Genomic DNA, 27705 nt, shown 5'->3' with positions numbered 1-27705 from the left:
CAAATTTTACAGTATTAATTATATGAATATTTTTATTTATTATATTTTTAGGTCCCTTTAAGTTTAGCACCTCTTTTGTTTTTTAATGTTCATTTGCCTTGATCATACATTTCTTAGTTCTTGATGTGACTCGTAATCTTTCTCTTTTTTAAAATGGCTATTTTATATCTAATATATCTTTCTTTAATAGTATCTAATACTTTATTTTCAACATATTTAGCAGGAATATACATAGTTTTTATGGGACACATTTTGGATAGATTATTAAGAACACTTTTTACTAAATTATCATATAGAAGATCTATATTCGTTATTGAGTTTCAATCTGGAATATTTGTTTCAAAAAGTAGTAGATTAAGAACATAAAATAAAATATGTATAATAATTATACATATTTTATTTTATCCATATTTCTAATAATATCTAATTAATCAATTATTATTATTTTTATTATAATTTTTACATGCTTTTTCTAATTTTTATTTAATTTTTAAAAATAAATTAAAATTAATTTAAATTTTATAGTAATTTTGAAAATATTTTAATCATCTTAAATTTTAATTGTAATTTATACATTTAATATTAATATTTTTAGTTGTTCAAAAGAAATAAGTCTAAATTTTAGAAATACACAAAAACACGAACCTAAGAACGGAAAATATATTTTATAACAATTTTTTAATATTAAAATTCGGTATATCAAAATGAGATCTGATATAGGTAAATGGTATAGAGAGAGGAGTTTTTAAATAGAGTACTATAACAGACCAACATTAAACAATATTACGAATACTTCATTTATTTAGAGCCATTTATTATCCAGTATTTCGCTTAGTAATAATATAATTAATGATGTTATTTTTAATTCAATCGTAAATAAATTAATGTTGTTAGATTCACTAAAAAGTCCTCTCGCAAAATGTCTGTCAAAAAAGTTTGCTATTTGCATTAAAAGAAATATTCTCTAGCATATAACGTCTATCTTCACTTCTTTAGGAACTATTTAGTTCATCAAATCAAATTTTGCAATATTAATTATAACATATGAATATTTTTATTAGGTAATAGCTTTTAAGGCCCCTTTGAGTTTAGCACCTCTTTTGTTTTTTAATGTACGTTTGAAATATATTTATTCATTTGCCTTGATCATACATTTCTTACTTGTTGATATGACTCGGAATCTTTTTCATTCGTAGTAAAAATAAGTTTTTTATATCTAATATATCTTTCTTTAATACCTCTCTATTCATCCATTTATTTTCGATATATTTAGCAGGAATATTCATAGTTTTTATGGGACACATTTTGTACTTGTTACTAAATTATCACATAAAAGATCTATATTCGTTATTGAGTTGTTTCAATCTAACAATTTCGAATATTTGTTTCAACAAGTAGTATATTATAGAACTTAATGCATAATAATTATACATATTTTATTTTATCCATATTTCTAGTAATATATAATTAATAAATTATTATTATGTTTACTATAATTTTAATATGCTCTTCCTAATTTTCATTTAATTTTTAATAATAACTTATATACATTTAATATAAATATTTTTAGTTGTTCAAAAGAAATAGATTCCCAATAAAGCCACAGGTCTGACAACATATAGAACCTAATGAAGAATAATTATATTTCATACATATTTCTAATAATTGGTAATTTTTAAAATAAATAATAATAACAACAAATTAAACTGTGAAAGTAACAAAATTAAAATCGTCAATAATTACTATAAGTCTGTAATTTAATGAAATATAATAAAAGTAACATATTTATTGTGTAGTATTTTATTGTTAGACACTCTTAAAAATATTTATAATATTTTTATTCACATTCATTTTTATTTAAATTTTAAAATTAATTTTAAATTCATTTCATTCTTAAGGTTAGATTTGGAAACATTTTTTATCATTTTTTATTTTCAAATATATGTAGTTCACAAGATTTTGAATTTTTAAAAAATAGAGATATAAATTTAACAGATTAAATGTAAAAATTAATATTTTTTATATTTATTTTTTATATAATTGAGAAAAGGATAATCAAATATTGGAAATTCTGCTTTTTTTAAATTATTTCATTATTAATATTATTATTTCAATATAGTCGTCAAAATTTAAAAAATATTTTGTCGTTCATACTCCATTATGATTTTCCTATAAAGTCGGATTTAACTCACTAAACAAGAAAATCATACTTAATTTTTTTATTGAAACATTTTCAATAATCAAAAAAAAAAAATTAATTTTTGTATTTCTCAATTCAATTTTCGGAGATATATATTTTATGTATAACTCGACATTTAATTAACTGATTTGACAAAACAAGCATTCAAATTAAAGAAAAAATGAATACTTAATAACTTTCATTTATATAGTTTTAATATTGATCTAGTAGTTCACATGCCAGCGATTTTAATAAGTTAATAAAGTCGCTTTTCCGGTCAAAATCGATGCCCAAAAGTCACATATTACTGATTTTAAATTTGATATACTACCAACCAATTTTATTACCCTTTTATAAGATTCTTTATCTACGTGCAATATAATGTTTTTTGCACAGAGAACAGGATAATCAAAAATCAGAAATACTCATTATTCGATTGGAGATAAAAACAAAAGCAAGAAATAAATTTTGGACACGTTGCATAAACGGAACGCGTTCAGTGTGGGCGAATCGGTGTTTCGTTTCAGCTGATTCATGTGTCACACGTTTTTTTTTCATTTCACATCGTGTGAAACTCCTCACAATAATATTTATGGCACCGTTTTGCATCGATATGCTTTTTTTCACATATAAAGAGTTTCTTGTCAACGATTTCCACATTTTTCGGGCTCATTTGGAGTATAATATATTTTTGAAATGTCGCGGACGCACGTAAAAATCCCCCCGCACAAATCACAATAAATAAAAATCGTGTCCGCGTGCCGGTTGACTTATGGCACGGATGCCGTCACTCTCTCCGTCCTCGTCCGTCCCGCGGGTCCAGGTGCCCCCGGGCCCAACCACCGTGCGGAGGATCGTTTTGTGCAGTGGGCATGGGCATCTGCGATCACGAGCCGTGGGAACGCTACCGAGGCGCGCGTCCCACGACGACGGATCCGAGGAAGCCATGCCGCGCGCAAGCCGGGCCTGATCTCGGTCGGCGCGGGCCCGACGGACGACGGACGCGCGATTCCGAACGCTCGCATGGGGGTTGGGGTGGTTTTTGCTTGTCTCGCCTTTGTTTGGGTTGAGCGGCGTGCCGAGCCTTCGGTTAAATGGACAATTGGGTGAAAGTGTGTTCTTGTATTTGCATTTGAAATATATTACAATCGTTTTGTTGATTGCGCAAAATTATCCAAATTTCTCAATTACATTAATTTATTTTATTTGAATTTAATTAGTTTAACAAATGAATATTCTGAAATTAAAAATCGTTATATAAATATTTGTTGCATCTTATATTTTTTATCTTATTAAGTAACAATTAAAATTAATATTGTTACTAAAATGCATCCCATCAATTCCTACAAAAACAAATACATAATATGTAATTTAAAAAATAATTTAATTTGTATAATTTGGTTATTTTTTTAAGTTGATTTTTATTTACTTTTTATTAATAAAATTTGTTAGACAAAATTACAAATTTATTTATTTATTTGTTTGTTTAAAATGATTTTTTTTTTATTAAAACTAAGATTCCTATTTTTTTAATTTATAAAAAATGTACGTAAAGTAAAATTTTATGTCATGTATTAGATTTTCAATAAAAATAAAAACAACAAGAAATGTGATAAACAATTTTATAAAATAAATTATAATATTAAAACACATACAAATTATAAATTAATTAAACAAATATAATTGTGAGTGTGCCAAATCGATAAGTTTCGATAACATTTCCGTCTAGACGGTTTTATCAATAACCAAACAATCCATAAGCCCAATACGTAATGCAATTCACTGAAAACTGATAAAATCGCCTCATTATCAACCCCATTTAACTGATTAATAACCACGATCAGACCGCCAAAAACAAAGCTTGCTAAAACCCTTGAATAGTATGTTTACAATTTGCTCAAATTTCTGTGCACCCGTGTAATAAATGCACCAGCCCAATTTACCCCGCAACAAGGACGGCTATATTTAACAACCTTCGTTCGAAAGCGAGAGGGAGAATTATGAATGCCCGTAGTGCGCCCCACTACACTACGTTTTCGAGCATTCATATAAAACCAATTCCACTGACGTTTCAAGTCATTCTTAAACACGCAGCCTGTTGAGTCGTACCGTACAGAGTTAAAGAGTGATCGCGATGGCACCGACACCGTTCATCAACCACGAGTATAGCGAAGAACCGATTTCCAGGACTTACCAATATCGGAAAGTGATGAAGCCAATGCTGGAGCGAAAACGAAGGGCCAGAATCAACAGGTGTCTGGACGAGTTGAAGGAGTTGATGGTTACCGCGCTGCAGAGCGAGGGCGAAAACGTTTCCAAATTGGAAAAGGCGGATATTTTGGAGCTGACAGTTCGCCACCTGCACAACCTGAAACGACAACATCAGTTGATCCTTCCGCAGGAACAAAGTTACGCAGACCGATTCCGCGCTGGATTCACGCAGTGCGCGCAGGAAGTCACCCATTTCATCACCACCCCCAACGACACCATTGATCCTGCTGCCGGGAGGAAGTTACTCCAGCACTTGGGGGCCTGTGTCAGACAGTTGGATTGTGTCCAGCAAAACATGCAAATCCAGTATCCCCAGCAAACATTCACGCCTCCGATTTCGCCCGCGAACAATACTGAGGTGAAGCACAGTCCAATGTGGAGACCCTGGTGATTTGTGACGTTCGACTTTAGTGAAATTCTCAGCTTTATTTTTCCGAATGTGGATTAGTTTAAGTTAGGGTTAGTTGAAAATTTTGATTCTGGTTATGTTTAGTATTATTTTATGTTTAGAAGGTTGTTACTCACAGTATATTATTATATATATTTTTATATGGGAAAAACAATGAGCTTTAATGCTGTGATATGTTAGATATGTAGTAATAAAGTGACATGAAATAAATGTGTTGTTGCAGATTTAGTACCTGACTGATATTTTTTTGTAATTTTTTACGAATAAAGATTATTTTGTAATCTCAATATAAAATAGCATTATTTTTTATACCAATTTCAGCCAAAACAATTATTTTCTAAAAATTATCTATATAAAACATTAACTGAAATTATTATTAAATAAATTTAACATGTTTAAAAACATATAAATTTAATAATAATAATTAACATTTAAAATAACTTTTTTTCTAAAAATTGTATATTAATTAATTATATATATATTTAAATCTACATAAAGGAAAATTATTCATTGTTAATAAATACATTAAATTTTAAATATACATAATATAATTTATACTAATTAATAAATTAATTACAATTTTTGCGAACAAAATAAACCAAGGGTTTGTAATAATCACAGTTTAAAATTAATGGAAGTAAAATCTATAACAAATGTTTAATTAATTATTTATATAAATAAAAGAGAGAATATACAATAACAAACTAACAAAATTAAATTAATTAAAGACAATATGTAAAATAAAAATCCAAAATTATTATTTTTACAAATATATTTTAAAGTTAACTAATTTTGATTAATTTGAAATTTTGGTCGAAATAAAATGGCCTATTCGCCAATCTTTTGTTTTTAATTTATATTTACAATTATCATAACTTTTAAAATATGTATTTTATATTATAAAGGGAAAATAATTAATTGTGAATGTTTAAGGGCGGCATAGTATTATCTTTACTTTTATTTCACTATTGCGTATAAAACATTAATTAAAAATTTCATTATTTTGATACTTAAAATGTTATACACATGTTATAAATAAATAAAAGAATAAAATAAAATTCAATTCCATTCAACAATAAAATATTTTCAGATTTGATAATATATTGAAGAAGTGCCATCTTGTATCAGAAGTTTAAATTTATGAAAATGTAATAATATCAAATTACAGTTTTCTTTAATTGAAAACGTATAACATGAAAACTGTATTAATATACTATTGTGCCACCTATTATTTAGAGAGTAAACTATTTATACTCATAAGTAAGTTTGCTTTATATATTCCTTGCGACACGTTTCTTAAAAAAATAATTAAAGGACATAATTACAAATTTCTGTCATCATCATAAAGGAATGTAAATATTTTATTAACTATTCTATAATGCAGCAAACGAAGAATCTGTAAATGTAACATACAAAAAATATATATTTTATAATACTAAATTAAATTAAACGGTAATTCGGGAAATTTAAATTAAAATTTTATTAACACAATTATTTTCGATAATGAATAACAATTCAAATATATATATATATATATATATATATATATATATATATATAAAATTCATTTTGATATTTAATTGTATTATTTATAAATAATAAATTGATTTTTCTCTTTGCTATAAATTATAAAGTAGGATTTTAATAACTCCACAAAAATGGTTCATATGCTTCAATGGTACTGAATACGTATTTCTATGCAATCGCAAACATTGTGACGATTGCTACGACTCCAGTAGAGGGTATTGGCGCCTTTCGTGGCTCAGCGGAAATTGAGCCTTAAAATTCCGGAAGAATAATCCTTTACAACTGTAAATGTTACTAGTATTGTCAACGAAAATAATCATATTTTTAGAATGATTTTTTTTGTAGGATGTCACAAACCTAAAGTGAATTGAAATATTTATTTGGCTCACAGTTTAAATGATAATTTATCTATAAAAATTGAGGTTCAAATTTTAGGAAAACAAATAAAAAATTCCAAGAAGTATTGTAACTGTGTTTCCTCAGCAGTTTCTTAAATAACTAGTAACTTAATATTTAAACAAAGATATAAGGCTAACAGGTTAAAAAACAGACAATTAAATAAGCAAAAACAGTTTTATATTAAATTTCAATGAATATCTTGTGCGTATTCTCCAGAGTCACTTTTAAAAGTCTTACGCATCAATTATTTTTATAAATAAATCTTGAATATTTCTATTTAGTTTGAATTTTCGCGCTCGTTAAGATCGTTAATTGTTTTAATGGTAGGGGAGCTGAGACAGGCCTCTAGGCAATGGGATAACTCCAAATACCGAAACAAACGAAGTTCCAGAACGATTCCTCAGTTTCAAAAGCTACTTGATCCTGTGTGTGTCTGGTGTATTCAATTGAGGAAAAGTTCATCAAATACTGCTTCTCTTTAATACTAAATGGCGCCGATCAGTAATACCACGAAAGAATTTATTAACATAATAAATGCTGTTGATGTAGTTGATTTTTCATTAAATAAATTTGTATTTCCAGCTCAAATTACTATGATAAATGTATGTTGTAAAAGAATTAACTCTTTCAATTCCTAATTTAAATACTTTAACAAATATGGCACGAAAAACTGCGGATTTATTATATCATGGTATAATAAATTTAATTGGTTAACGAGAAGTACCGAAATGAATAAATTATTTTGCTGGCCTTGTCTTTTATTTTCCAAGGGTGATGAAGTTATTTTTTATAAAAGGGCTTTTTGTGATTTGTATGTTCTATATTGCCGACAAAATTTACATTGCATGATCGTTCGAATTGTATGCTGTTAATTATGTGTAAATAAAAATAAAATATTGTTTATGTTTTTTTTTTGTTCTAATGTGCCTCACGAGTCACCACTGCCTAAATTTGTCAACAAAGAAAAGAATTGATTACATTTACTATTTCCATTATTAATTGTCTATTTTTTTGTTTTGTTATTATTGCTTTATTTATCCTGTCTTTGATAAATTGTCATCAAATTTTAAATTTAAGGCGTTTTTGATTTGTAGGTTTTTTAATATTTGATATATTTATGATCTAATTTGCACTAGATTTAATCTATTACGGGTTTGTCTGAAATGTTATTTTTTATTTAAATAAATAATATTGGGGTTAGATTAATTAAAACTAGCATTCAAAACAAAGAGTTTTAATATTCATTATATTCATATTCATTATCTATAAAACCGTCTGAATACTCTTCAGAAGACAGAGTTGAACTTTCTTGAGCCTCGGTTATGGCAAATTCGGTCGTAATATGATCGGTTGTGATATTTTGCGTTTCGGTAGTCTCTGTTGTGGTACTATCTTCAGTCGTGGTATTTTCTGTTGTGGCAGTCTCTGTAGTGACGGTCTCTGTTGTGATAGTCTCTGTTGCGGCAATATCTGTTGTCGTAGCAGCCTCAGTCGTGATACTTTCTGTTGTGACAGCTTCTGTTGTTGTTGTTGTTGTTGTTGTTCTTTTTGTTGTAAAAATCTCTGTTGTAATAATTTCTATCGTAGGAGTTTCAGTTATGTTTTTTTCTGTTGTATCAGTCATATCTGTCGTCTTAGAGCCTGAATTTGATGTTGCGTTGGATTTATTTGGGATTAAATGTTTGCAAATTTTAATCTTAAAACAGTTGTCGTAGCAACACTTGAATGTATCCGGACATTGCCTATCGAAATCACATTCATATAATTTATAATCCACACGTTTGGGGATTATGCAATTTATTCTTTGTTTTGGACAAGTACCTTGGCGATCTGGAAGAAAATGTTTAGTATAAAATGAAATCATTTGAAATATTTAACTAGAAATACGTTATAATAGACGAAGTATGGTAAAACATGTTGAACACATTACTTTCAGATACCGTTTTTTATTTTAAATCGTTGATATAACTTATTTGAGTTGAATTCAATACTTACCACTTGTATTTTTGATTTTTATTGATTTTGGGATCTGCCAGTGACGTTGGAATCGATCAAAGGTGTTATATTTACATCTTTGTGGCCTACACCTTGAACGATAACTGCAATTACAGTTTGAACATTGTAAATAAGCGCCGCACCAGTTTCGGGCCTCTACATTGATAAAAACGAGAACCATACAACCAAGTAGTAGAAATATCGTCTTCATTTCGACGAAGTCAAATGGATACTAAGTTCTATGTACTATAAAGTTTTTTTTTACATTAAATTTGCGTATGATCTATAAATGATGTGGTAAGAGGTCAAGTCATTTAATCATAATCATAACATTTTTTGATAGTATTTATTACAAATTAAGTTATAGAAAGTATATTTTTCGTATTTCTTCATCATACGGTTCGTAATTTTCGCGTATGTCATCTTCCATTAGCATTCCACTACCACTTCCACTTCCCATGGTTTCAAGCATCCCACTTCCGGTTTCAACAATTTCGATTCCGCTTCCGGCTCGGCTTCCGGCTCCACTTCCGTCATAATTGTTATAGTTGTCTTTTAAAAAAATGTGAATAGGTACGGTATTTTCATCTGTAAGAATTAGTTCATTCCCTATTTCTGATATCTTTAATATTGGTTCTTTGTCCTTGAACATTTCGTTATCTTCAAAAAAAAATTCGTCATCTGTTGTGTAATTTTGCATAAACAAGCAGATGACCATCAATTGCAGATTATATTTCATTTTTAGCTGTGGAGTGATAAAAATTGTCAATGAAACATTTTGCAAATAATATTTTTGAATTGTTAATCTATTCATAATAATTATTTGTGGAAAAAAAGTTAAAAATAAATAAGAAATGATAATTATATATAATTAAATTTTTGACAGGATTTATATTTTGATTTTGTTATTTCATTTTCGTTATTCAAAATTTGTTATATTATATTATATATTTGTTATATAAGATATTAAATGTTGGAAATAAATCTTACCTTTTTGATGTACTTAAGAGTAAATGTCAAGAACGTATGCAATTTTATAAACACACATTTTGATTAAATGTTTTTCAAGAGATGACGCAAAAAGTTATTTTAATTTATGTAGTAACTCAGAACTGTCGTACCATATCTCAATTTGTAAAAATATATGAGTCAACCTATTCTATTCTCTAGCAAAATAAGATAAGATAAGATAAGTGAAAAGTGATATAAATGTTTGTTCTCAATCAATGTGTCATTCTTTATTAAAAAAATACAAGGTAAAATAACAATTCATTGAAATTAAACATATAATATTCCATTAACCGGTTTGTCTTGGAGCACATTATCTTGGTTATTTTCATTTACAACACTTTCTGAATTATCGTAATTTTCATATAATCCGCTTCCCGAATTATTTGAACCACCGCCATTTTCATATTCTGTGTCGTCATTATTATCGCCCGACGGACGTTTGTTAGTATTTTCGTCATAATTTCCTGATCCGCTTCCCCATCCGGAGTAACCAGAGTGATCGATATATTTATGTTCTAAGTCATCGTTATCATAGCCTGACGGACGTCCGCTTCCCCACCCGGAATATCCAGAATCTTCGTCATCATCAGTGTCTGATGGATGTCCGTATCCGGAGAAACCTGAATAACCGTTATTGACGTATTCTGTGTCATCATTAACATCACCGGATGGAAGTCCACTTGAACTTTCAATCTCGTTGGCTGTTGATATGCTTCCCCATCCGAAGTTACCAGAATCATCGCCACTTTCGAATTCCAAGTCGTCGTCACCATCGCCAGATGGAAGTGCACTTGTACTTTCAACGTCGGCTTTTGTTGATCCGCTTCCCCATTCAGAATTACCTGAACCATCGCCACTTTCATATTCTAAGTCGTCATCATCATTGTCGGTTGGGTGTCCACTTCCCCACGCGGAGTTAAGAGAATGCTCCTCATTTTCACGTTCAGTGTCGTCAGTGGCATCTGCACATGGAAATCCGTTGTTTTCACTATCATCGGATTTAGTTAATGATTTACATCCTATTTTTATATTGTTAATATATTTGTCATCCGCTTTATCTGTGTTACAGGATGATGTTGATGTATATTCCTTGATATTATCTAGGGAATCAAAAGCGCAGCGCACAATTCTTTGTGTCTCGTCCCTTTTTGGAGGGAAGAAGTACCAACAAGAATCACTAAATGATCCCTGTAGAACTCTGTTAATTGTCATGTCTTTTATCATAAACATCGCCTTTAAATTGGGTCTTCTATTGAAAATATGGATGTATTCTTCGTCCACATGTGTTAAATTATAATTTATTAATTTTAAATTTCCAACGTTTTCTTCTTTATAACTTATGTTACTCCAAACTTCGAGATAAAAGCTGTCGATTATAAAATTATTTGGTGTCAATTTTGTTGAAAAGTTTCCGATCAACCCTTTTCCATTTATAAATAAATTCACTTTTTGGTCCGTACTATTGTTTTTATTTGTATCCTTAGGATCATATTGGAAAAATTTATAATGTATATTTTTTTTGTTATTACATTTAAAAGACACTACTTCAGTACTTTCTTCGTAAGATGAGATTAAATATTCTTTGTCAGTGTAAATAATCTTGAGGTGTTCTGTAATCATGTAGTCATCATTTTCCTGAGATAGCGTGTAGGAAATCGTTATATTTTGTTGCACCCTTAAAGGCTTTAGTTTATCTGTATTAAATTTGACGTTTAGTAAGAAGTAATGATCTGTTTCTTTCTGACTTGTACTTGACATACCTTTCATCACTTCCATTAGAAATTTCTTATTTTGCGAATCATATTTATGTTTTTCACTTTGGCAAAAGTACAAGCCAAAAAAAATCACCAACAAAACTACTCGATGGATCATCTTTATACAGTTACTACAAGCTAGTGATTCAATTTTGATAAAAATTGAACTGACTTAAATTTTAAAAGAAACAGGGGAATTTTGGTTTGTCACATTAAATATTTACAAAGCGATTATTATTATCAATTTTTGTATTTGCGAACCGTTTCACAATTAATAACAGGCAAGATTGCGATGTTTGATAAAAAACTTGAACAATGTGCATTTATTATTTTACAAGGTTTGTGTGTAGTGCATAAAAAATAGGAATTACGTTAAAAATACAATTCATCACTTTCATCTAGGTATTCTTCAATTTCTTTATAGTCATAATAGTCTACTCCTCTTTCAACACGACCATAAACCAAATATTCTTCATAAATATTAATGATTTGGTTTTCTATAGAATCGTCTTTTCCATTATCTATTTCAATGCCATTTTCATCACCAGTTACTTATCAATTCCATATATATGTTAACATCACCATTTGTCGATCCGTTTTTAAATATTGACATAGGTGTTGAATTTAAAAATACATAAGCGTTACTAAAAATGTTTCCGAAAAAGCGTCTCTTTATTTCATTATAGGCATTATTAACTATTCGATTCGAAAGATTGTAAAATGTATTGTAAGCAGACATGAACGAAAATGTAAGCATATTCCAATATTGAACAGACAAATTCTCTGAGAACGGGTATTAAGCATGTTTGTTCGTGATTTTTATACTACTATTTTGAAATTATGTTAAATGTAGACTTAGTGTCAATTCTAAATAATTATTTCAATCAATTTTACGCAACGACTTATTACAATCAAATTAATACCAGTGATTACAGCTACACACTTCCGTCTGAACTGAATATATTTACTTGTTCATCCACCATTTGCATACGCAGTAATACCATTAATTCCGGACTTGTATTGTTGACTCATCAACTTGCACCATTTATAAATCAATAATTTTAGCATGTGCCTGAAATAACAAACCACAACATTTTTCCACTGCACCATTTGCTGCCTTAAGAAACTGGTACAATAATTACTATAAACTAAACAAGACAAATTATAATTGGCGATGAATAGCGCGCGCGCGTCGTCAAAACTTTCGGCTTCATTCAAGCTTTTCAGGGGCGCGTTTCAGTGTTCGCGCGCGCTTTCCCCGAAACTTCCAAACATAGAGCGACACGCACAAAGTTTTCCACCGAAAATCGTTTACTTTTTGAGTGTAATTCGTGACAGTTTTCAGTGGTGCTATTCACACACAAACTCTATTTTAAACGAGGTAATTTTTAATTATAAGGTCGAATAGTTAAAGAGAACTTTTCCTTTGTTCGCAAAAAGTATATTAAAGAAAACGTGAAATTGTAAACAAGGGCTAAAATCATAATATGTATGGATGTTTTAATGTGCTTAATGAATGGACGGGTTTTCACGTTGATGAGGCAAGATATTTGCACCACGCACAAAGGCACTTGTCGTCTTGAATCTGGGATAAAATTTATGTTTTTGTTTTATCACAAATTACAATGAAATTTCTAATTAAAAGCTTCCTTAAATACAACAACAATTTAATTATATAAAATGTGTTGTCATAAATTGTCCATTTAAATTCTCTTTCGCTATTTAAAATAAGAATTTGTGTTTAAAGATAATTAAATATATACATATACATTTATATTAAATTTTTTCGATATTATCTACTTACATACTAGTACTGAAAATAAAAATCTATATACAATTGTTATTTGCATTATAAAAACTAATATTAACTTATGTATTTAGTTCATTTCAGTTTAATGTTCAAATTCATAAAATGTTATATATTTATAATATTATATATTCGTATGAAATCAATAATAAAACAAGCCATTTTGATTATTACTGTAAACTACTTTGTATTGAATGGAGAAATTAATAATTTTGTGTTGTTTATTGTGATTAGTTATATTTTTAGAAAATTGATTGATTGTATTGCATGCATGTGCAATTACAATTTTTAATTTTTCAGAATTTTTATAATACATGAATTTTAGCTCAAAATAATAATAATTCATGCATTGATTTCTTGACTTGAATCTAATTTCCGATGGAAGATAAATGCTTATGATAAAATATATCATTTTTTTAAACACATTTTGTTAATTTTATTTGTATATAATATATAAAATAAGAGTAGTAAAATAACATATGTATGAAAAGTTGTAAATTAGCAAATATAAAAATTATTAAAATATACACGATCATTAAATTAGTTAAAGATAAACTTTTCAGTGGATTACACGTTGAAATTGGCACATGATTTGAAATCAAAAAACATACAAATCATAACAATAAACAACTTTAAAACCTGTTTTCTTATAAATTTATATTTAATAATACGTACAAAACATTTACCTAAACTAAAAAAAACTAATTACTTTGTGAACATAAATAAACGTAATATACGAAAGTCTTAACAATGTTATGACTATGCGCAATTAATATTTCATAAACACATTGTTTATACAATATTCCTGAAAGCAAACATTTAACGGCTTTAATGTTATTAGTGAGGGAATTATTATTAACACGTCATTTACTGATCGATTGTTGGGCAAATATATCTCTACCAGAACGTCATTCGAATCCAAATTTCAAAACATACGAACGTGCAAGTGATAAAAGTTATGTACAAAGATATCGTCATAAATAATTGCGAATTGTGAACGTGTCTTTATAAATGCTACTTTATTACAAATTTGTATGGGATTATTTAATATTATAGTCTTTACTGTACAATAAAGTAGTTGCAAAGTTAAGTTATTTCATATCCTACCTTGCATAATTTCTTTGACGGAAGCTCAAATTAATTAAGTATTCCGATCTGATCCTTTGAACATCCTTCAAACGTTCCAGAACTATTAACTACTAAATTCAATTCAAGTCAGTTTTAGTCAATCTCTTTAATATCAAAGTTCATTCAAGAAAAATACAACGAGAACTCAATCCTTATTGAAACTTTATCAAGATTATATTTGGCGAGATGTGCAAGGCATACAACAATGCCAGTTTTAAATTTAATACCATCTTTCTGAGAGAAAATTGACTTATAAGTTATAAGTTAAATTGCAGTTATGAATCCGAAGTAATGGAGTATTAAATCCTGCGGATTCAAATGACAAATTGCACTATCACTTGTTGAGCGTTGAACGTACATTGGAAATTCATTAAGCAAATGGACACTAAATTGGTTTCTGCTATTTATTTTTGAATATATATATATATATATATATATATATATATATATATATATATATATATATATATATATATATATATATGCGTGATTTTGGATGCACGACGAGCTGTTTATGATTTTGAGTTATGTAAAATTATGTGCACAATCGTAAATTCAAATTGTTTCTACTTTATCTACTGCTTAATTAAGGATAAACATGTATATTTAGTGGACCCCTTCAAAACATGAATAGTTTTCCAACACAATTTGTTACATCTTTATCGGCGCCTTGTACGAGTAATTGAGAGCACCTTAAGCTATTGCGAATTTCAATGTGCGTTTAACTGACATTGTGTTCACGTAAACGTTTAGTTTATCGTTTAGATCAGAGATGAACTACCCTTAAATGTTTGCGGTATTAATCCCTTTGTTATTGTCATTAATTGCTGTTTAGTCTTAGGTTAGTGGTTGCAAAGTATGCGACAAACATGGTTTTAATCCAGTAATAATATTTTGTATTATTTAATTGGATTTAGAATTTAAAGTCCTTTAATTTTATCCGTACGGTTCTGTAACCGCGTAAAATGGTTCAACTAATAGGAGTTGAATTGGAGCGGTTCGATGTCAATAGAATAGAAATGTGGAGTTGGGTTGTCAGTTACATCACACCCTTAGTGTGTGACGTTTATTATTAAATATATGACTGTTTTCAAGCTTATAAACCGATGTTTTATTCTAGTAAAGCATAAAATGAATTTTAATTAAATTTACAAAGATACAAATGGAACCACTTGAGAATGGATAGTACATTTATTTTACGCTTTGAGATAAATAAACATTTAATTGAAGTCTTTCAATAAACAGGAATTATGTAAATATTACACCTACAGAAAATATGTGAGTGAGTTGTGTGTGGATATAAGTAAACAGAACTATCATAAAAATGAACGAATTCACTCAAGATTTAATTCTTATTTTCCACAGTCGTAAATTGGATTGAATTGAATTGAACAAACTGCTCAAAATTAACTAGACACATTTTTCGGAAGTTTCTTATATTGCGAAAGATGTGTCGATTTCTTTCAGCTTGGGCACTTTTATCTTTTCACACGCGTGAATCCCGCTGACAAGCAATTGTATGTCTGAAATGTGACTTTAAAATTACCTGAAAGGGTTCTCAGAAATAACTGAAGTCGAAAATTGAATTATTTCACATTGACACATGAAAGACGTTCAAAGATCACGTTTTTCCTACTCAAAAAAATCAATCGATAAAAATCATTGTTCTGATATAAACAAAGAACGTTTTTCGCTCTGTAGGAGATGAGACTCTTGTCAGTCATTAGGCGGATCATTTTCGGGCCGAGGAATTCGCCCCATGTGGCCAGTAAACATCTGACGAATCTCGCCTAAAAAGTTATACCTAAGCCGGTCAAAGAAAAAACATACCAGTCGATAAAGTAATTCAACATCATAATTGAAACATTCTTGAAGTTATCCTGCCATGAAGAGGATTAAGGAAATTGTAGTGCAAGTAAAAGTTTACTACTTCTTCTTTCGTTAATGTTAAATTTTATGTCGTACATTTTTATAAGTAATTGTATTAATTTAGTTCAGGATAATCCGACTTTATCCTTGTCCTCAAGTTCTTAAATTGATCAACTTAGTTAATCAAAATAAAGCCGGTTGTTATAAAGGATCCATCATATTTTCACTGCAAATCCGGGACATATTTTAAGTAGATAACGCAATTAAACTTGCAATGACAAGAATAATCACCACCTTGTTTATTACAGTCCGTGCACATAATCCTAAATTAATATCGTACTATCCAAAACCGGTTCGTGCTAATTAATTAATTCATTGTCTGCAACAGTCACCTTTGTTCCGTATCCGGGATTCATGAAAAAGGGTTAGTCAATATTTTTTAATCATCCTAAAAGTTGATGTATTCTGTTTCATCAACTCCATAAAATCTCGGTTATTGTCTGCAGAAAAAAACTAATTTTATGAAAACAGGAATGGTGCCCGATTGTAACACTGCGAGATGATTTTAATCGTGATAAATGTAGACAGGGTCACATACTCCTTTAATTCGTGCGCAAATTAAACTTGAAAATGGGTTGGCATATTCAAAACATATCTGGTTCGTGCTCTCAAATAAACTGACTTTAGTTCTTAGACATAAATCCGTTAAATGAACTTGTGCTCGAACGTTTCCGTTTTAAACTCCATCTATTATTCTGTTTAGATGCGGATTTTGATTCGGTTTTGCTTACCGATCAAATAAACATGATGTCGAAATAAGTTTTATGTCAGATTTTTGGATGGGAGACATATTAGAAATGTGGACAACTTTATAAAGCAAAAAATATTTTTATTTGAATTTTGTGAGTTGAAAATAATATGAAATATTTGCATCGAAAAATAACATCTATAAAATAAAAGAATAAAAATGCAAACACAAAAATTAAATTTAAATATGTATTGGTGGGCAGAGAATTAATACATATTATTTTCTAATTAACATTAACTATTTAATGTTAATTAGGAAATGCGCACCTTTAATTATTTAAAATGTAATCCAAATATTTTTTATATTTTACTTAAAATAATTTTACTTTATTCTTTCTACATTTCATTTTGTACCTAAATCAAGTCATGGAAATAGCACACATTCAAGAAAATATATATTTATTAAATTTTTTATATTAATATTTATTTTATATTTTGTTAGGTATCCTTTGTTCGTTATAACCGCCTGTAAACGGCGAGGTATAGATCCAACGAGATATCGACAACGGCCATTTCCGGTTAAATTCCACAACTCTTCAATTAATAACCATAATTCATCTAAATTTGATGGTTTTTAGTGTTTTAATCGAGACGTCATGTCATGTAATAAGTTTTCAATTGTATTTAGATGCGACTTTACCCTTCGAATCATTATCATGCATAAAATCCATGTAAATGGTAAATTATCGTTGACAAAAGGTTCTATTACATCTTTCATGATGTTTCCATACATGAAACAGTCCATGTCACTAATATTTTTTTTGTAATAGTACTATATCATGTCAAGAAAAAGAATCCCAAATCATAACGTTTCCATCGGTGACGACGAATATGATGTTTACCACTTGAACTTATTTTATTGAACTTCATCACTCCAAAGTACCTTTTGCCAAAATTCTGGAGGATAATTTATACATAATGTCCAAACTTTTGGTCTTGTTTATATATATTTTTTGAGAGCAATGATTTATTTACTGAAATACATCCTTGCTAGTTTCATTCATTCAGTCGACATCTTTATTTGACACACTGATATTCTTTGATTCAATTATATATATCATTTTTTATTTGCCTAGCAGACAAGAAATAATTTCGTTTACTGATTCTTCCAATTTGTCTGTATATAAAAAGAATAGTTTTTTGTTAGATCGTTTTCTTATTGTAGTTACAAATGTAAACCATTTTCAAGGAGTATCTTAAGTTTTTAGCATGTCAGCAATATTTAGACTTTTATTTTTCATATTACTATTAATTACTTTTCTGTGGAGTGCAATCTACAAGAGAGAGAAACACATCATGTAATACAGAAACAGTAAAAGTCTACAAATTTGGTTCGTAGTGGGAATCTTTTATTGTATCTCTCAAAATTCAGTAGGATCAAAGGCTTTTCAATCGGTATATATAGAATATATTTTATATACTAACATACTTATAAATTTTGAATTAAATCCTTTTATAAGAGTCTTATAAAATGTTTAATTTTAAATTCTTTGGCTACCTTTGTATCTATACATTAGGATGGTAAAAAATCCAAATGTACAGAATTTAGAATGAAATTAACAAAAATTAAGAATACTTACGCAAATTTAAAATGAAAAAATTGCTGAAAACTAATAAAACAGAATTTGAAAGAATTTATATTTGTAGAAATAATTAAAAAAGTCAGGAACTGTAAGAATCAAGATTTATATATGGGATAATTAGATTAATCGTTTAAACACTTTCCTGCAAGTTGATTAATGGATTCACCTAAAAATAGACCGAAATAAAATCTGCACATTTTCTCGGTTTTATTTTCCACGTTTGTTTATATTGATTAACAAACATTCGGGTTGTTTCCTTGGCCAAAATTATTAAAATTTAACATCCCATCTATTTTCAGGTGTCATTAAAACTTAGTTCATTAGCTCGTGTAAATAGAATCGGTGTTATTGAAAGACGGGCGGGACGATAAAACTGTAATGCGGGTTTGTTAAGGCTGTCGAATTTATAAATAACAACGGGAAACTCGTTGCTTGAAAGCGCATCCTTAAAAATGACATTTCTAAAGATTATAACGAATATTATTCAGCGTAATTAGGGTGAAACGCAGATACGAATTTCTTCATCTTTACGATGTACTCGGTTTGAAGTGGTTGAGGAAATGGAGATGATAACGTAAATAAATTTAGTCGTTATTAAAATTCTTTCTTTAATATTAAAAAAAGTACTAATCGACTATTTAAATATACATATATACAACCAACAACACCATATGAAAATATTAATAATTAAAATAGACCTTGTAAAATGGTGTGTGTGTGTTTTGTGCAAATTTCACATAAGATAATGGAATAGTCTCGTATTAAATAATATCTACAATATCAAAACACCATAAACGTATTATACATACAAATGTTTTTAAATTTACTATACATAAAGTGCAATAAAAACTCACGAGGGAATTTATTTATCTTCCGTAAAATTTCATTTTCACGGTAGAGCAAATATAATGTAGCCAACTGGAGTTGAGAACACGATTTGATTTTTCACCGTTGTTGGTTCTCTCCCCAATTGAGATATTTAATTTGAAATACATTTTAATTTTTCAAGTGACTACTACTAACTTTTAAAGACGGAGAAATTTAATAAATGCGTAAATAAATTAGGAAACGAATTTGTGGTCGACGAAATTAACAGCAGTTAACCTTTCAGAATTAATTTTCATGATATTGCGATATTCCATCTAGTCAATTAATTAGCTACACTCGGAGTTACTAATTAAATCAAGCCAGACAAATTGTAATCAATATTAAAATCATTTTTGCCTTATTTTATTCATTCATTTACTTTCCTTTTGTTTTATATATTTCTTTTGGGTGTTTTAAAAAGTCGTTAGGCATTTTTAAATGAGAATTTCTAAGTAATTGACGGGAAAAATGTTGAGGAGGGCGGCAAAAGAATTGTTTGTTTTGCATTTAAATATGCTTTTAACGTTAATTAAATGATTAGGGAAATAAACAATTTATCTTTAAGCTTTTTCTAAAATTTTAGGGGTGAATTATGACTAAATTTTGTTTTAAATAATGAATGGATTATTTTAAGTTTGAGACGGAGAAAACGATAATTGGAGGAATTTAAATGCAACTAGCAATATCGTCTAAATTAATTTTTTAAACTCTTATTTATACATACGCAGAAACTATAATTAGTACTGCAGTAGAATTTAAAGAATGTTGATGAGTTAAAATGCTATACAATAATATATTATATTTTAAAACAGTTCTGGCTTTGGTAAGTAAAAAATAAATTGAGTAGTTCATAATACACCTTGATCGTACTGTTTTTAGTGCAATAATGCACCTTTTATCGCCCGAAAAATATTTGTTTTATAGATAATTTATTTCTATTATCAGCACGAAACTCAAACAAACCTCGCCGGAACAGAAAACAAATTAATTAGACAAAACAAACGATTTGTAATGATTTAAGGTTGTACGTATTGTATTATGCCGTTGTAATTTGTCAAAAAATATATACGTTTACAAAGTGTAAATCCTTGAACTGAATTATCACTCCATCATTTTTATAAATACTCCATTCAAATAAATATTTGACATTTTTTACGATTGATCGTTAATTTATTAAAAAGGTGTTTGATGTTAATTTATTTTTCTACCTAGACTTTTCCTTGATTTACTCAGATAAAATACACAATTTGGTTCGAAAACATCGAAAGATATTTTCGATAAACATATGTTTTTAGGTCAAACTGATATAAAATTATGAAAACAAAAAGTATGTTAAGTGCAACCGAGTTTAAGATGATATACATGAGAAGTTTCTGGGAAGTTTCGCATATTTATCTTCGCAATTTATGGTATTATCCAGAGGATAAGATTTAATTTGAACGTTTGAGAATTGGAAGATAATCCTTTGTACAAAAACGGGTTGATTTCTACTCATAATTGCCGGAGATTAAAATTTCTCCCACTTCCTAATTAAATTTCGGTTGATAATAGGTTTTCTGTTTTAATCTTTTAATCTATTATAATTTATTAATTACAGCTAATTAATATTATGGTTTCTTGTTTAAATACAGATTATACGATTAATATTTCGAAAGAACTGAGACAATATTATTATGCCGTATGTACTAATTTCATTTTATTTGTACGAGCTGAGAGTAGTATTTGTTAATTGGGATAATAAATATTGCTTTATTTACCATAAATGGTTGGGGAATTGTGTTTTAGCACCAACAGAACCGTCTCAGACCCAAAAACCACAGTCCAAGCTGTTTTGCTCTGATTATCCTAATTAATTAATATCATTCGCTAAAAATGTTAATTATATGTAACACTCAATTACTTTTATTTTGTCTTCTTAATTAGAAAACATAAAATTTTACTTTAATCTTTTTAATTAATCAACATATCAACATAAACTGATGTTATTAAATTAAAATAAATGGATTAATTTAAAACGAAATTTTCTGAAAAATGAAGATTGTATTACTCACAAAATGGAACTGAAAAAAGTCCTGACCTGTGCATTCAATTATCAGAATATTATCGGTAGCGATTAAAGAAATTTAGTTTTCATATTAGATTATGTGTGAGTAGTTCTAAATATGTTTAGTGATTTTTTTAATATGAAATTTCAAAGTTTAATGGGAATTTATTCAAATATTTTAGTGTCGTTTCAATCGTGATAATGAAAAGGTTTGTTAAATATTTAAGGATTTTTACAGTTATATTTAAAATTGCTTTTATTTATTATTTTTAAATATAACAAAGAACAAAACAAAAGCATAGTTTTTGTTTAAAATTTTCATAGATTTCCGAGCTAATTTATGTTAAAAGCAAACACTTCAAACGGCACAGAAACAACAAAATTAACGAATCCTTATTGTAAATAATTACCTAGAAAGACTTAGTTATAATTACAGTTTTTTACGTCAGAAAGCTTGAGAAGGAGTGTAAAATCGCTTGGTTGAAATTAGCTAGGGAAACACTGCAATTTCCTTCATTCTCTCTTAATAATGATACAAATATTCGAGGAAATTAAAATCCTCTGTTTGAAAAAAGGTTTTCTACTAAAATTGAATAGGTATTTTTCCAGGAAATTGTAAAAGAGGAAACTGTTAATACGACCAAAAAAATAATTTGAGCACGGCTCATTTACTTTTATACGCCCCATAAATTTGAAAACTGGTAAAAATTGCTGACGGGTACATATAAAAGTTTGGCTCAAGTTCAGGGCTTTATTAATATTGCAAGTTAACAGCTAGTCAGTTAATAATTTTAATTAGAATAAAAAAAAAATGCATAGTGACTTGTGCAAATTTGTTATTAATTCATTTAATATGTAACTTCGTTCAAACTGTTACAAATTAAAATTATTCTCTAATCCAGCCTTTTTTCTTTTCGCATCGAATAATCTCAATTAAAATTCCTCAGATCGATCTTTGTAACGAACTTCGATGCCATTAATGAAATGAAAACTTTCTTTCAACCAGCAAAATACTGCTAAAGTTTATTTTTGCCAAATTATTGCACTCCGAACCACTGATAAATTAAATTCGGAACTATAAAACCAGAACATAAAACGACAAATCGGGCTGCACCAAACGCTATTTCACAACAGAACATACAAATAAAATGGCAATCGATGACTGCAACGAAAACAAAACCGTACACATATGTGAAATTAAATTACACGCCGAATTTGCCTTTTTTACATCGCCACGCGTGACATTAAAGGGTTCGAAAGTCGACTCGGAAAATGTTTTCTTCGTTTTGTTGCAACTTTTCGGATCTGGACATGCTGTACAGGAATCTAATTAAATCCGGGCAGTTTATATGGAATTGAAATGGTATTCACATAGCTATGTCTTTTGGTATTTTTTTTATGCGTGCAATCTTTCAATGAAATTCGGAAACTTACAGTTACAAAAACAGAATTAATTATCTGCCAAAAAGATTCCTCGAACCCGAAGCATCTAAGACTTGTCACTACGCCACGAGAAATGATTAATTGAAGCGAGAGTTTGGCGGTAAAAGTTCCCCATATCACTCAAAACCACGATATTTAAATTAACTCCCCTTCACCCCGAGTCACTGAATGATTTACACGCATCCCCGCAAACTGTGTGTGATTAATACGGATTCAATTCGAGTTATCTTTGATGGAAATTAAGGTGGATGAAGATTTATTTTGCGTATCGGTTTTCGGTTTGGTTAGTTTATTTTGGACGTGTCAGTGTTGTCCAAAGCCAATTACAAACTTCGCACTTGATGTGTGCAATTGATCCCTTCCATCGGTCGGATTCAATTTCGTACGGTTTAACGTTGATCGATTTTAAAATTTTAATACAGCGAAAAGGTTGGGGTTCAATTAGTAGTACGTTTATGTGTTTTAAATTAAAATTCCTGTCGCATAAAATGCAGTGATACAAGATCCGGATTAAATTTGTGGTTTTATGCCTGCTATAAAATTTTCATCAATTTAGTTTCTGATATTACAGAGTTATTAACACGAATGGGAATGGATGGGAATGAAATATAATTTTTTTATAGCTCAAATATTCATCAAATATCTGTTTATATGTGTAAACTATCTTAAAAAAATCATTTGATTTCATTTTTCAGTGACATTACTTTGTTTAAATTATATGTATTCATTTCTATTGAAATTCTGTGTGTTGAGAAAATTTCGATTAAATTTTCTCGAATACATAAACTTGGCTGAAACAACATTTGCATGGATTAAAATCTCGCACATTTCCATTCATTTTCGTATAGGATTTGAAAAGGGTTTCAAGGGAGTAAAATAAAACAGTAAACAAACTCAGAAATATCAAATTTCCATTACGACATTATGTTATTAATATACGACTTGAAATTTCATTAGGGGTTGTTTTTAAAAATCATATTCTCTAATGTTATGCTGTTATATTAGTATACGTTCTGAAACAGCAAACAAACGGAATATTGGAAGTAATACCATCGAGAAAATTGAAGAAAATTGTCACGTCAGAGGATTCAAATATAGTCCAGGTTAAATATAAACAAAATGTTTGTCCTAAACTATGTTAGATCAACTAGATCATTTCCATCGTGCTCTATTAAATTGTGCGACCTTAATAATTATATCTCCCTACACTTGCTACCATTACAATAAATAACGGACTTTACGGCGGCTTGTTGTTTGCGTTTAATATTGTAATGTGTGCCTATGGTCTGAAGTGTTTGGTCTCCCAAAACAGCCCCTCCATTTAAAATAACATCCGCTGCCGTTTCTGAGCAATAAATTTGTGATGCAACGAGCCAGCACAACGGGACAGTCACGTGGCAAAACGCGCAGCATTGGTATATGAAAAATAAATTAGAAATGTACCTGACATTTGCAATTCAATGCCGACATGCGAGAGCCCTCGGTAAGCGTCAAGTAAGAACTTTATTTTGTTGTCCACTGTTTACTTCAGGAAATAGATAGAGAATGTGTCTGATATCGATTGACTCAAATGCTTATCCTGAAAGACGCTAACTTCCACATTTTAATCGAGAATTCAGTCAGCATGTAATTAAACTAAACAATCAATCAGGAATTGTGTGCTAATTACAATTTCGACCTGAAACTCAATCTGGTTTAACAAGTGCCATTGATAATATAATAGGATAAAATTACTTCTCTACGACTTAATTGACCAACCGCACTTAGTATAGGGTCGTAACATATGAGCATAAAATCATTATTGTTCGATTTGTGCTAAAACATACGAGCTATTGAATGATATTATAGTATGTTGGAAATTTGATAAATCTGTGAGAGTTTGCAATACAAAGGATCACAATACTCATTATTGACATTTTTGTTCTAATTTAATAACAAATATAGTACTAGAAAGTCTATAGCTACACCTCCCCAGTTCTAATATAAAATCTGGTTTACAAATTGCAATTTTTGAAATGTACAAATTTTGTCATAATCCTTTTACAGTAATCCATGAGCTGAACACGAAAGTCACACTCATTTTTTTATGTTTAAACTGAATAATAGTTTTCCCGTTTAAATTTTTATTTAAACCAGCAAACACGATTAGGATGAAGTATATCATTAGAAAGTTGAATAAATTATGCATTCACCTAATTAGTTTCAAACCAAAGAAAAATATATATTGAGTTAGAACTGTAGAAAATCATCAATTTTTGACTATCTTCCCTCATTTTTGATATTTGAGCCCTAGTAAACCTGGATCTGATGAAACATGAAACCGTAGTTATAGAAAGAACAAGAATAGAGTGTATAAGTTTGTTGCTACGTCTTGTATAATGTTTATAAGAATTAATGTAATATTATTTTTTTAATTGTCATTGTTTCACTCTGTTTTTCATGTTGGTAAGGGTGATTTATTTTCTTAGATCTTATCCGTTGAAATATTGAAAAATAATGTTATTATTGGTATGATCAAATTTATATTTGTACTTGTTCTATTTGTTAAATATTGTGATTTTCTCTTAATGGAATTTTAATTTTAATATGATATCTCGATTTTGTATTTCTATTTCTCATCATTTCTATTACTATTCCTGTTTAAGAAACAATAGGAACTCGTAAAACAGTTTTTCACGTACATAAATATCTGGAGACGGTTCAAAACAAGGTTTTCAGATATCATCTAATTTTTTATTAAATAATTTATGATATTGCATCATAATTTTTTTAAACTGAAAGTTTTAATTTTATTATGTGAGAATTGTTACTCAAAATTATATTATTTCTTATTAATATTTATCTGTACGTCCGCCTAACATACATTTAATTTGTATATTATAGTTCAAATATAGTGGAAATAACTCTTATATGTCGATAAGTAATTAAAAAAGAACCCTTTTGATGTTTTTCAAAATCAGACCAGGAGGGACGGGCTTGATTTAGTATTCGAAAGTGTTTTTTTAATTTGATTAATAATAATTATTATTGCGAAACACATTACATTGACAGTCATAATCATTTTAAATTAATTTGCATATATTTTGAACAAATACAGATGTGATAATACCAAAGATTTAAATGAATCACATTTTGTTAATTTTATATGATACACTAGTTTACTTTCATTTTGCGACTGAGGTGTAAGAGACTTTTGACTTATAATTTTTAGAGTAAAGGCAGTTTTGTTTCATAATGACAACAAAAGATCTCTATTCCCCTTGATCACGCAGTTGACACGAAAAAAAAGCTTGCGGAAGTATGTCACTGATTGATGCTTTTTAGTGGCAGATATTTGGAGACTTAAGTCATAGGGCTGTTACTAGGGCTTCAGGGTAGATTTATTAAGTATTGCTGTTTTCTGTGTCTTTGTAACAGTGGAGCAATACAAAGTAAAAGGATGGCCACAGAGTGATCAATTTATTCCAGGCCAAGCCAACCTGAAGACTGATTATACTTCTAGTTGATGCCAAAAATTTTTTTTATCTCTGTTGTATATCAAGCTTGGATTGATTAAAAATTTTGTTAAAGCAAATACCTTAAAAAAATGTTTCCTAAACAAAGCGATGCAAAGCTTAAAGACGGAATATTTGTTGCACCACAAATTCGAAAAATACTAAAGGATGAAAATTTTGATATTTAAAAAAATTGAGAGAAAAAGTAGAAGTCTACGAAAAACTTAGAACTTGGAAAAATTACTTGAGAACTATTGCAAAATGGATTATCTCATGTCTCTCAAAATTCGCTTTTTGCATTCCCGTTTAAATTTTTTTCCCGGAAATTTGGGCGCGGTTGTCGACGAACAAGGAAAATAGGTTCTACCAGGACGTCTTAACAATAGAACAACCATACCAAAGCAGATGGGATCCAGCAATGATGTGAAATTGCTCTTGGTTTCTTATGAGAAAAAGCGAAAGTCAGCATTTGAAAAAAAGTTGTGTACAAAAAATTTAATATAAATATATTTTAAGTCTATTGTTATTTATAAAATTCTTGAATTTTTATTTTTAGATTTGATTATTCGAGATTATCACGTGGCCATTTCTTTGTCTTTAATTATCTGTCTTCAGGTGTGATCTAATTTATATCTAAATAACTTCCTAAAAAACAAATTTCTGATATTATCCAACTGTTCAAATGAAGGGAATATTTATGTGGGCAGATCAAATCCGGCCACTATTTTTTGAATTTTGAAAAATGTCAATTTTTTAGTTACAAATAGCTTCTATATAACTTAGAGATTTCCTTCAAACAGCATTCTTCTTTGTGAACCCTCAACTTTCAGACAAAGCTGGAAGCTTCCAACTAAACAACTGCATTAGTAAAATTTTACCACTTTTCAAAATGCTCTCAAATCTACAGATTTCAAAGTATAGGGTTAAATAACTGTTGATATTTTTTAGATGGCAGTAACATTTTGCCTCCAATTTTCAGTGAAGTTACTCTATTATGTCCCCAACAAGCCCCGAAAATTTCAACCATGGTTTCGAGCTTGGATCCTTGTTATAAATTTTCAAATGTCTCGCAAATTGCTCTGAAATCAACAAGCAATTTATTAACGTTTATCATTTCA

At 29.0% G+C, this 27705-nt stretch overlaps 3 protein-coding genes across 4 annotated transcripts in view; 2 read left to right on the top strand and 1 right to left on the bottom strand.

Annotated features, from left to right (window-relative positions):
* The first annotated feature begins 4149 nt into the window (after positions 1 to 4149).
* Positions 4150 to 5141, top strand: LOC109608756 (enhancer of split mbeta protein). Its single transcript, XM_020025294.2, has one exon. It carries the CDS (start codon positions 4314 to 4316, stop codon positions 4839 to 4841), a length of 528 nt encoding a protein of 175 aa, XP_019880853.1. The 5' UTR covers positions 4150 to 4313; the 3' UTR covers positions 4842 to 5141.
* Positions 5142 to 8003: 2862 nt separating this feature from the next.
* On the bottom strand, positions 8004 to 11664 carry LOC109607045 (uncharacterized). 2 transcript variants are annotated; one of them, XM_020023605.2, is made up of 4 exons: positions 11552 to 11642; positions 9771 to 11485; positions 8781 to 9525; positions 8004 to 8615 (listed from the first exon to the last, which is right to left on the bottom strand). In XM_020023605.2, the coding sequence occupies exons 1-2, from the start codon at positions 11565 to 11567 to the stop codon at positions 10059 to 10061; spliced, it is 1443 nt and encodes a 480-aa protein (XP_019879164.2). In that variant the 5' UTR covers positions 11568 to 11642; the 3' UTR covers positions 8004 to 8615; positions 8781 to 9525; positions 9771 to 10058. The 2 variants fall into 2 exon arrangements, with proteins under 2 accessions (XP_019879164.2, XP_049817353.1); XM_049961396.1 differs by having other exon boundaries at positions 9771 to 11664.
* Positions 11665 to 12833: 1169 nt separating this feature from the next.
* The window catches only part of LOC109608839 (neuropeptide CCHamide-1 receptor), a 36470-nt gene continuing 21598 nt past the window's right edge, over positions 12834 to 27705 (top strand). The window contains exon 1 of the mRNA XM_020025395.2: positions 12834 to 12926. The gene's annotated coding sequence lies outside the window, so the exon portion shown is untranslated. The remainder of the gene's footprint in view (positions 12927 to 27705) is intronic.

The sequence above is a fragment of the Aethina tumida genome, chromosome 1, assembly GCF_024364675.1.
Source record: "Aethina tumida isolate Nest 87 chromosome 1, icAetTumi1.1, whole genome shotgun sequence".
In the NCBI taxonomy this organism is placed as follows: Eukaryota; Metazoa; Arthropoda; class Insecta; order Coleoptera; family Nitidulidae; genus Aethina; species Aethina tumida.
The sequence above is the reverse complement of the archived record's forward strand: the minus strand, read 5'-3'. Positions and strand labels throughout refer to the sequence as shown.